General features: G+C 38.5%; 1 protein-coding gene and 2 non-coding genes across 4 annotated transcripts; all 3 read right to left on the minus strand.

Moving 5' to 3' along the window:
- Positions 1 to 1,797: 1,797 nt before the first annotated feature.
- Positions 1,798 to 1,864, minus strand: LOC129353879 (small nucleolar RNA SNORD63). The gene has a single exon (XR_008605099.1). It is a non-coding gene; the product is annotated as a small nucleolar RNA SNORD63 (small nucleolar RNA).
- A 679-nt stretch (positions 1,865 to 2,543) lies between these two features.
- LOC129353878 (small nucleolar RNA SNORA74) lies at positions 2,544 to 2,744 on the minus strand. The gene has a single exon (XR_008605098.1). It is a non-coding gene; the product is annotated as a small nucleolar RNA SNORA74 (small nucleolar RNA).
- A 1,396-nt stretch (positions 2,745 to 4,140) lies between these two features.
- Positions 4,141 to 10,918, minus strand: cunh4orf47 (chromosome unknown C4orf47 homolog). Of its 2 annotated transcripts, none has more exons than XM_055023305.1 (8): positions 10,854 to 10,918; positions 10,664 to 10,772; positions 9,339 to 9,558; positions 9,046 to 9,183; positions 6,738 to 6,813; positions 5,735 to 5,854; positions 5,452 to 5,615; positions 4,141 to 4,368 (listed from the first exon to the last, which is right to left on the minus strand). In XM_055023305.1, the coding sequence occupies exons 2-8, from the start codon at positions 10,761 to 10,763 to the stop codon at positions 4,311 to 4,313; spliced, it is 876 nt and encodes a 291-aa protein (XP_054879280.1). In that variant the 5' UTR covers positions 10,764 to 10,772; positions 10,854 to 10,918; the 3' UTR covers positions 4,141 to 4,310. The 2 variants fall into 2 exon arrangements, with proteins under 2 accessions (XP_054879280.1, XP_054879279.1); XM_055023304.1 differs by having other exon boundaries at positions 5,735 to 5,920.
- Positions 10,919 to 11,651: the final 733 nt, after the last annotated feature.

Here is an 11,651-nt window from a genome sequence, read left to right on the forward strand (position 1 = left end):
ACCAAGAGAACTTCAAGACTATTTACTGGTGTCTTCACCTTGTGACAAGAACTGTACATTTTAAAACAGAACACTTGTTTAAAAGAAACAAGTGTTCTGTTTTAAAATGTACAATAAAGAAAAGGCACCATTGAAACCAGATATTTATACACCAAGAAAAAGATAAACATCTCTATGTGTGTGTATGGATAGATTGAGATCTATTAAGCAGAGGCGCCGCCAGGAAACTTGGGCCCCATGACAAAAAATTAAATTGGGCCCCACTGCTGTTACAATATCTTCAATCTATTTGACCCATAAAAAGTGGCAGTTTTAAAGTCAAGCAACTGCCTTGCTTTCTTGTCATGACAGTTTGTTATGAGACAGATGATCTGTGAAAAGATCAATCTCCTCCAGCTCCTCCCTGACCTCCTAACGATGCTAAAGATTGTGATAACAGCTGAAACCTGACTCCTGCCTCTGATTGGTTGTTTCCAGAGAGCACTGGGAGAAGGCAGAGGAATTATCAGATAATCTCTCAACCTATTCAATTTTAAATATGTACTTTTTAATAAAAGTTACAGACTGCAGCTTTAATTTCACTGAGGAGGGGACGGGTCAGGAGGGACGTGGCAACATATCTGTAATATTGTCTGGCGTGACAATATTTATTATGTTGATAATAAATATTGTCAGTTTATTATAATTTAACAAATAGCTTGGATTTCTGTCACTAATGTTTTGTTGTGTTATTGTGAAAAGAGCAGTGAGAGGGAAAATCCAGACTCCCTGGAATGATGTTAACTAGCTTTTCACTAAACAGTGATGGACAGGAAGATTAGACCTGCTGCTGACCAGGTGTGGTAAAAGGTACAACTTAAATATATGAATGTGTTGGTAGATATTTTTCCTTCGTTCTTTAAATAGTAAAATGGATGTGAACAGTTTAATCTCACAAGGTCAACCCCTCTGTCTTGGGAGGAAAACTGGACTACAAAGTGACTCTTGAGAGTTGTAACATTTATTTTTTATTGATAATTTTAAAAGCATGATATAATTAATTTTGTAATTGACAAGGACCCAGGTTCTTTTCCATTTCCATGAAGAAAAACAAAAACAAAACTATTTTGTGGATGGCCCGTCAGTCAGGGGCTCTTTGAATTGTCCCAACTATTTCCGTCTTCACGTAACCCCCGGCAACAGCTAATGGGGATCCAAACAAGTAAAACAAACTGCCGTTGGATCCCCGCTGAAGAAATGTAAGCAAACTAAACACCTTTACCAGCAGCACCATAAAGCACACACACATTCTGTTAAATATTTTTTTATTGGCTTGATCCATTTCAGCTTCTAGCATAAAGTCTTCAATGATGGTTCATAATCAGGTCATAGTGACTGTCCTGATGGCAGTAAAGTGACACAGTGGCTCAGGTTGAGTAAATACGGTCCGGATGCATCCTGCAGTCAGTCTCCTTTCACCTGATCATAAAACAGACAGTCAGTATTTCAATGGATTTCTAAAAATGAACAATTGTTGTTTCAGGTCTTCAGTCAGGTTTTAGTAAACTGGTTTTACTTGAACCTGTGCCAAGTCCTGATTTTCTCTCCCAATACCATGATTCCACAGCAGAGAGGAGTCTCTGCCATGGCAGTACCGATTGGGTCAACACCTATTCCTGCTTCCTCACACACCTGACCCACCTGCCACACTGAGCTGCAGCTGTAGCCCCCTGCTGGCCAGCTGCTCTCTGTGCTGCTGAGAGAACAGAAAGCAGAGGATTTAATCGTTGTGCTGTAGCCAGGATGTGTTGTGGCTGCTGTGCTCAGGGTTTCTCTTCACCATGGCTTTGGTCAGCATGATGTGTTGTATGAGACATCACAGCACAGCCAGCTCTACCTGAACCACAGGAGGAGTTCACTCACCTTCTGTCTGTGGAAAGCAGCAGCAGGAACGTCAGCAGAGGGCGCTCTACATCTTCCGCCTGCAACAGAAAAATGATATTCATTTTCAAAATAACTTCTCTACAACCATAAATTTAACTCAGTCATGTGCTGCAGAACACCTTCTACATGTTTCAGGGACTTCCTGCTTGATTAACTCTAGTATGGAGTTTTTCAGAACCATACTGGCCACATTCAGACATTTAAGGTTCTAAACAAGAAATTCCAAGTGAAGGAAGTTTTACCCCTCGGGGCCCCGCAGGTCCCCAACTCATCATTTCACTTTCAACCAGCTCAGGTGGCTAGCAACTACCTCCCCTTTACAAACCTGACAGACTGTACAATGTGACCAGGACTGAAATCCATTTGTGAAATAATTAATAACCAATTGATTAATCATTAACTAGAATACCCAGACTCAAAATGGCCATTTGCTGAAACGTATTCAGAGCAGTAACTAAGCCATTAAGTCTATATATTTTGCATTAAAGATAAATGACAGTGTTTGTGGATCGCTGCAGTGGTTCAGCATGTGACCCAGACCCATCATCACCCCTCATTGATAATGATGGATGACAACAATCTGCTCAGTCTTCCTCTGTGGTTTGCCCAACCAATCAGGAAGTGTGAAGCCCTCCACTAGGCCCGCCCTGCAGTCCCACCAGGACCGGCCACTCTCTTTGGGCCACGCTCTGCTGCAGCTCAGCAGCATCAGCCTCCAGAACAGAGGGTGTGCTGCTGAGGCGGAGAACAGAGGCTTTCTCTGCCAGCCCTGTAACACTGAACCAGGCAGTCAGGGCCTGGCCAGCTGACTTAGAGCTGGGTGTGTGGGTGTGTACGCGCGCATGCAATACCTGTAGTCCCGGAGGGGAAACATGGATGGGGGGGTCGGGAGGGCTGTCTTACAGCTCCTCCATCAGGTTGGTTCAGCACCTCTGATATGAAAGGAAGACTGTCACTTTAGCTGCATTCATGGTCAAGAGCAAAAATCAGACATTCTCTTTTTCAGAAGCTTCACTAGCTCAAGTTTAAAACTTGAAGAAAGGAGAATATGTCACTTTAAATACACACTGAACTATTCTATTCTTTTCAACCCAATTTGATGCTTTTTTTTTTAATTCCTGGCGGAAACAGATTGAAACTGATCCAACTTATAAATGACACTTCAAACTATTAAAACCAGGACTAATCCTCAGTCATGGCAGAAGTTCATACTGAGCTTAGTTCAGGATTAACTCTTTTCAACCAAACGAGTGCATTAACTGGAAGCACTTAATTACCCTTTATTAAACTTTTACAAATAAAAGTTTAACAAGTCACAGTATGTGTTTCAAATGCTCTATTGAAGGTTTAAAAACTTAAGTGTAGCAGTTTGAAACTACAGTGGTTTAAAAATGCTCAAGGTAATATTGTTGGCGTTTCACAAAAAGGAATAAAAAGTTGGAAGCTAACTTCATGTTTCCAGAGCTCTATTAAAGAAATAGTTCAGTTTACATTCATTCATTTCTGAAAACAACCGACGTTGTTTTCAGCATCTATCAGCAGAAGAAGACAGGTTTCGTCTTCTTCTGCTGAGGGGAAAACGGATATGTTGGAAAACATTAAAATACCACAGAATCGTTTTTCTACAAGATGGACGCCTTTTCAAGTATTATATCTTTGTATCCGCATAACACTCTCGTTTCATCAATGGAAGAACAATAAGAACCACTTACACTTCGCCACAACTAGCATATTCCACAACACACCGCATGGTAGCAGCCCACAGAGAGACAGACCGGATGCCGAGCGGATACTTATAAACTGCTCACCGCTAGGGATTGTGGGAAAAAGGAAGCTCTTTCAAAGATCGTCTTTACGAAAAATGTTTTACTCGTCTATATTTTACAATGAACCTTGACACACACGTTCCTTACTGGAGTTTGTATCCTGACGTTGGCAGTGCAGGTTCAAATGTAATTTAAAATATGAATTTTAAATTTATATTTTATATGATATATGAATACTAGTATAATATATTTGAGTTCCCAGGTAAAACTAATTGGGAAAATACATATTATCCCTGTGATGTTCCATAGCACATGAATGTGTGTTCAGAGAAACTGAACCCCCCCCCCCCCCCAGACACACACACACACACACACACAAAATGAAAAATCAAAGGAAGAAAGGACAATGTCCAATGTCCAAATAACAGAAAAACAATAAAATATTTTTAAATTGTCTTTATTCTTTATTACTAAAAACCCAAAATTCAAAATAAAATAAAGAACAAGAATATTAATTGAAATGCATATTACTTGAAAAACTAAATCACTCAGAATTTGTTATTTTAGCTTTGTAAAAGTGCCAATTCATTGGAACAAAAAACAACAGCTCCAACAGTGTGATCAGGTTTTCATCACGGCTGAGTTGGTGGTGTACCGGTAGTTTGCAGAGTTGATTCTTCTGAAACAATATGGAAAACAAGGAGACAAAGTGAGGTCACACAATAAAAGTGTTGTCATTCAACAGTTCACGTACTTCTTTTATATTGTTAGGATAATAATTGAGGTTAGCTAACCAGCTACATAAGATTCAAGGTGGTAGGATAGGGTAGTCTTGAAACCTTTTCAAAAGAAGCTAATGTTACAATTTCAATAGAAAGAAACACAGAACAGATAAAGATATGTGACCTGATTAGACCTGTATCAGTAATAAATATTAAATTCACTCTCCTAAATGATTGGAGAATTAGTTACCTGTAAAAGCTTCTTCTGTGACCTGAAAGTCAAATTTATTGACCCTTTGCATGTGACATCATTCTCTTCAGAAAATGGCAGACTCCAACAAAACAATCTATTCATGTGTCAACTCCAATAAAGCCGACAAAAAACAGACGACTGCCGGCCTAAAATTTCTTTTCTTAAGTTATTTTTTTTTTAAAAATAGACATAGGGTGCTGCATGTTCGGCTGCTCAAACCGTTTGTTACAAGGATGTAAACCAAACTTGTTATTTTATTGCAAACCTTTTGATAAGTAAAGAGGGTGGTGATCAATAACAGCTGTCAGTTGTAAGAACGGAAGCCCTCAATGTACATGTGGATGTGGAGATATAGTTGAGAGAAGATTTTTTAGCGTGCAATTTAATTTGAATGGCCCCTTTTGTGCACGTCTGCTGCCGTGGAACCCTAATTATGTATGTATTTATCATAACGTTTACTGGAACAGGATAACTTCTCCCAGGATTTAAAAACAACTTGGTCTTGTGGCATATTGAATATTGTTCTTTACACCGGTACTCCAAATTTAGTCCAAAAGTTAAAAACAAGCTACAATTACGAACTGATCAATTTATTGCTGACCTTTCAGTTTCTTTTATTTGTATGACATTGTCCGATGACTTAAAGGCACTGTAAAGTTATTCTCTCAATAACTGAACATTTAATGCAGAAGTCCTCCATGAGGCTGTCTAAATGTTGTAATCGCTCCAGCAGACGTACACTAAGGTGTCAGCTAAATATGAACTGAAGCATATTTATGGAGCAAACCTGTTAACATTAACGGAGATGATGCTTTTGACTGGCATGCTCTTGGGACCAGGAGCAGGACGAAACACTGGCTCTTGACTGGCTGGTTTGGAGCGGCGGATGACATATGGATCAGCAGAATGTGAGGGATATACATCAAATGTTCCAGCTTTCATTCCTCCAATCTAAGACATATGAACACACATACTAAAATAATACATAATAATAATACAAATGTATTATGCCCACAAACATCATATCTAATATCCACAGTTTCTCTTCATTGAACCAAGCAATGATTCACCTGTTTGCTGGGGGAGGTGGGTTTGAAGGGAACCATGGAGACGTTCTTTTGGGGCTGGAGGGGCTTTTGAGCAGGTGGGAGAGCCTTGTCGCTGTGATACGGATTGCCTTGGAAATAAACCTGTGGGTGAAGATTTATTCTGAAGGGCCCATCTCTTAGTTTGGAGCGATGGATTGCTCCCTCCCTCTGGATACACATAGATTTGAACATATGTAAAATTCAAAGAAAAATAAGAACCAGCAGGAAACTGTACTAACTTCTTGCATATTAATTCATGTCCTAATCACAAACTTTGATGTATTTCATTTGGATTTACAAAGCTGCTGTCACATCCCACCATCAGCATGCTGTTCCAATAAAAATACAAATATTTCCTGCTGGTCACATGATAGTAAACTGAATGTCTTCATTTGGATTTTAGACTTAAAGCAAGAACTGCTTTCTGCCATCATGGTCATGCCTTCTCTGAATACCGATGTCAGCCAATACTGATGTTGGTACCAATATATTATTTACTATATATTACATGACAGTATATATTATTGCATTTTTTCCCATGGCCTCCTTTGGGGGTGACACTGTCTCACCATCTCAGTGTTCTTAAGTTTAGGCTTTGCCTCTACATTTCGTAACCATAAACACAATGATCATCTGATTCGTTTTGTAAGTAATCTGGGCAGCTGTTCTTTGTGGCTTAACCACATCAGTGACTAAAGGAACAATTTGGCTGTAGTTTAACTACAGGGACCATATCTGGGGCAGGAACTCTGATTCCTGGTTCATAGCTGCATTCATGCATATAATTATAGAAATTTCTCATGCAACAAACCTGCTACTAATATTTCTATTTATATCTATAACTATTTTGTATTTAACCTATGATTCTTCTTTATAATTGTACTGTTGTATCAGAGGAATATAAGTTTCACATGTTAATTCCCATAATGTAAACTGAAAGTCTTAATATCAAGAAAACACAAAAATAATCAGCTGTGTTTATTACCTTCAGGGCTTCTTTGGCTCTGTCATATGGGTCAGAAACATACAGGTCCATTTTAGACAGAGTGACATTAGGATAACTGGGGAAATAAGGAACACAGGAAAACTTTAAAACCCTTCAGAGAACCACTGATCAAATGCACAGCTTATCAGGAGTTATTTCATTTCTGATTTTGTGCTTCTTACTAGAAACCTCTCTAAATAAAATCATATTTATTCATATTACCAATAATCCCAACAATAGCTGGGTTTTTGTTATTAATGAGAAAAAAATCTTTTTTTCTGTTCATGTCAAAAAAGCACAATTTATAATTGTAGTGTTTGTATTAAATGAGAAATGCAATTAAAATCATATGTCACTAAGTTTGTCATTACAAACAAGCAGCACCATATGTAAACATGATTTTGTAAGTATATATTAGGTATCAATCATTTATGTTTATATTTGTATTAATGCATGTTTGTAAAATATGTATATAAAGATATTACTAAATCATTTTTACGCTATTCTTCATTATGTCTACGTGATCATCCTTCCTGTCGTCTTCTGCATCTTTTCTGCCAGCAATAACATCTGGTCATTGATCACATGATGTGTGGCCTAAAAAAAAGTGTTTCCACTTCAGTTTTGCAAAGTACACTAATTTTTATGAAGCCAAAAATCCTCTTAAGTCCAATAACTTTTTATCAGAAAACCTGTTTTGTTTAGAAATTGCTGTGTTTCCGTAAGACGAATTTACACTGTGTTCCAAATTATTATGCACAGCAGATTTTTTAAACATTTTATGGATTATAAAGAACTGCAAACGGTCATTCTTTAAATGTCCAGCTTTAAGTGGTCACTTGTACTAAAATCAAAAGCTCTTTCAATCAAAACATCTTAACAGACTGAGTTACATGGTAACATAGGACCTTCTTTGATATCACCTGCACAATTCTTGCATCCATTGAACTTGTGAGTTTGTGGAAAATTTCTGCTTGATTTTTGCAGGATGTTAGAATATCTTCCCAGACCTGCTGTTTTGACATGAAATACATCCCATCCTCAGGTCTTACCACTGAAAGAATAAATGTTTTATTTCTTTCAGTGGTAAGAAAATGGTAGAAGAAAGCAAAATAAAATGAATAACAGCAGTATTTTCCTTAAGTCAGTGTTGAAGTTGCATTTTAAACATTGCGACCCTATTGAGAACCTTTGGAAACTCCAAACTTATGAGAAAAAAACTTTTTCTCATAAGTTCATTACCCCCAGCTATAACCAAATATGACAGTCTGAGTAAATTAAGGCAAATTAAAACAATCTACTGGTCCATCCATGTCCCCCTTCCTCCTCTCACAGTTGATTGTCTCATTATTTTAGAAGCATAATTCCTTTGGAAACTCCAAAGGTTCTCAATAGGGTCAGAGGTCAGAGGAGGAGGTGACCACACCATGAGTTTCTCCCCTTTTATGCCCATAGCAGCCAATGACACAGTGGTATTCCTTGCAGCATGAGATGGTGCATTGTCATGCATGAAGATGATTTTGCTACTGAAGGATTGTACAGCAGTCATCAGTGACCAAGTCTGTTTGAAAATGAATCTTCATACCCGGCTGGGTCCACTGCTACTGTTTCTGCTAGTGAGCTGGTTAGGGACCCAATAGTAGCTTCATGGAGCACAAGCCTCTGGAGGATCCTCCACCTTGAGGCTCCAGAGGCACCAGCAGCTTCAAATAACTGTTTGCTGATTTGTAAGGATATTTTAGCAGCTGCTCTCTTAATCCCATGAATTTGTCTAACAGAAACCTTCCTCATTATGCCTTTATCTGTACAAACCCATCTTGTTCTGAATCAGCCACAAATCTCTTCACAGTATGATAACGCTTCAGTTTTAATGAAATATCTAATGTTTTCATATCTTGCCATAAGGCACTACACTATCTGATGATTTTGGTCAGCAGAGATCCTTTCTCTTCCCTTACTGTTTGAAACCTGTGGCCTGCTTAATAATGTGGAACATCCTTCTTAATTAGATTTCCTTTAATTGAGCTCATCAGACAAACTAATCAACCAGCTCTGAAATTAATTATAGTGATTCAAAGAGCCCTGACACACAATACCATCTATAAATTTAATTGCACAACAAAAAATGTTTATCTTTATGATACTTGAATCCAATTTGCATAATAATTTGGAAAACAGTGTATTTTTCAAATTCCAATTTGTAGCCATTTTGTCAACGCAGCTAGTCACTCTGCTTCTGTGCCCTTGACCCTCGAGGGAAGAAGGAAGTTGTCTCAGAGTTTGGGAACTGCTTTTGCTTGCCATAAACCTGTAACCACTGCCTTTCTTGGGTGGTGAGGTGAGAATGTTGCGGCCAGGTGAGCGCTGAACTTTCTTGGGAACTGACAGAGGACTTGTAGCTTCTATTGGTCCAGAAAAGGTGCCATAGTAACTACCAGAACCAGAGCTGAAGGCACAAACAAACCATGTAACAAACATCTGTTAAAATTCCATCTGAGATCACTTGGAAATATTATTGTAATAATAAATCATTAATATTGTTCAACTAAGCAGACATATTTAAAGCTCTTAGTGAATATGTCTTTGTGTGTGCTGCCTCACGACGTCTTGGTCCCGCTGCAGGGCAGGAAGGCTTTGCCCAGGTTCCTCTTGACCTGCTGCATCCGGTTCCTCCGAGCCAGTCTCAAAGGTTCACTCAGTGCTTCTTTCTCAAAAATCCTTTTAAAGGACTTGTCGAAAAAGCCACTTTGCAGAGCACACAGCTGTTTAGTGACACCCGCCTGCATCTGGCGGTTTCGATATGCTGACTCATTGAATGGACCTGGATTAAAAATGGAAGCGTCACGTACATGCACTTTAAATCACATTTTTCATTTCATTTGAAAGTGCTGCTAGCCAAGAAGCAGCATCAAAATCTCACATTTCCTCTTATTCCAATGACCTTCACCAAGTAGCTTGGGTTGCGTTGAATTCCTCCTGGATTCAACACAACTGTTCAGTCAGAGGCAACTTCTAACTTACCTCCCAAAACCTTAACTCGAACTGTTAGCAGATAATTGAAATGTATATTTTCGCCTACTTAAATCCCTGAGTTTATTGTTTTAGGTTATGATCTTTGGTCTCTACCAACCACTTTAATGCAAATGAAGAGTCAGTCTATTGTTCAGTGACACATGGAGACACGTTCTCTCTTCCAGCCTGGGCTTTCTCCCAGGGACTTGGATTGTCTCTGGTTGATCTTTTTTAAATGGGCCAATTATCAAACACAAGGAGAAGTTCTGAACGATGACAATGATTTTTAGCTCAACTTAAGAACTGAGTTTTAGTAGTGGCAGCGGTGGAAGTGAACGAAACCATTCAGTCTGAGTTGGTCACACTTCCAAATATTGAATTCAAATCGGCACTTCTCTCTTCGCAGTGGAAGACAGCTGTTTACAGTGCAGGCAATTTCCGGTAAGCTTCATAGCTTCAAACAAGTGAATTACACAAATCATGGGCAAGGTTAGCAACTGGGTAAAATTTAAAACCTCATTCCAGTCCACATCTCCAGAAAGCAAACATTTGTCAGCAACCGAGAACCAAGACCCTCTGGATGATGCAAATAGTTAAATTGTGACCTTCAGTGAATGTCTAAACATGACTTTGCAGTTCTTGTCAATCCAAGACTAAGAAAAGAACACTATATTATTTTTGTTGGATTCTGTAGTTGTGGATTGGCCATGTATTTGACTGTTACTTAATATTTTCTACTTAGAGTTTTATGTTCCTGTGAAAAGCCAGCCTGATGTTATGAAGCAATTCTCATTGACCTCCTTTATCCAGCAGGCTCCTGCAACTGTCTGTTACCTCCATGGTGTCAGCTGTGGGGTTATTTAAAGGAGCTGTCTACATTTAAAACAGATTAGTAAAGTTTCTGTCATGCTCACGGCTGTTTGCTGACGTATACTTGTCTCCTGCAGAGATGTAGCTCATCTCCATAAACACACCCAAACGCTCCATATCACTCTTTCTGTGAGCTGGCTTCATCCTTACTCACTGCAAATACCAACAAACACATAAACATGCATTACAAATAAGCAGAGTGTACATTCTTCTAATATAGATGTAATTATATACCTGTGTAGAATCAATCCATCTTCTGGGGAACTAAACCAGGCTCTGCACACTGAGTATCTGTGTTCTCAAACTGGTTGTCATGGAGAGTAAACCGGGTGACAGTAAGGATTGGTTCCTTTCAAAATAAAAGCATCGACTCTGATTGAGGAATGACAAAATATATAAATTGTCTTAAATAACATAGATTTTTGCTTTGGTGAAGAACTCAAATATTAAATTATGTTTTTGTGCAAAATACTACAATTGAACTTAATGTTGCAGAAATGTTTGAAACTTTCTTTTGTAGAAATAGAGAAAAAAGAAAGTTTGACAAGCCTCTGTAAAATATTCCATTGTTGAGTCTTTTCTTTTACGGAGATAACAAAAGAACTTTCTCCACCTGCAGCTGCACAATACAGGTCAGCTGGCTGAAAGAGGGGGACAGTGGTGTCTTAGAAATATTTCTATTCACAAAAGACACAAAAAGTCAAAACAATTGTTGCTAAGTTATAAAATGGTGGACAAGCTGTTCTAAATAAAAACAATTAGACAGTGTTACACATTTTTGCTTTAAATGTTTGTCTTGATTTGAAACACCAAACCGGCAGTAATTTTATTAAATGCTAACCCTGAGAGGCGTCACCTAAAAAACATTCCATTGTAGCACATATAGAAGTAAATGGTGCTGCCATACTAGACAGCAGATAATCATAAATGTCACTTTTAGTTTAGTGGAACAGTTTCTGGTGGCCTTTAGTGTCACTAAAAGAACTTTCAGCTCACTGCATTGCAGCACTCAGTGCTAAATGAGCTCACAAG

The sequence above is a fragment of the Poeciliopsis prolifica genome, unplaced genomic scaffold (genome assembly GCF_027474105.1).
Source record: "Poeciliopsis prolifica strain line A6 unplaced genomic scaffold, Auburn_PproV2 SCAFFOLD098, whole genome shotgun sequence".
Lineage (NCBI taxonomy): Eukaryota > Metazoa > Chordata > Actinopteri > Cyprinodontiformes > Poeciliidae > Poeciliopsis > Poeciliopsis prolifica.

Coding starts and splice junctions, on each gene's coding strand:
- cunh4orf47 (XM_055023304.1), bottom strand. CDS start 10,763: ATGAAGCCAGCTCACAGAAAGAGTGATATGGAGCGTTTGGGTGTGTTT. Junction 9,559..10,663: donor GTATACGTCAGCAAACAGCC/GTGAGCATGACA, acceptor TTTTTAATCCAG/GTCCATTCAATGAGTCAGCA. Junction 5,921..6,737: donor GAGCCAAAGAAGCCCTGAAG/GTAATAAACACA, acceptor ATGTGTATCCAG/AGGGAGGGAGCAATCCATCG.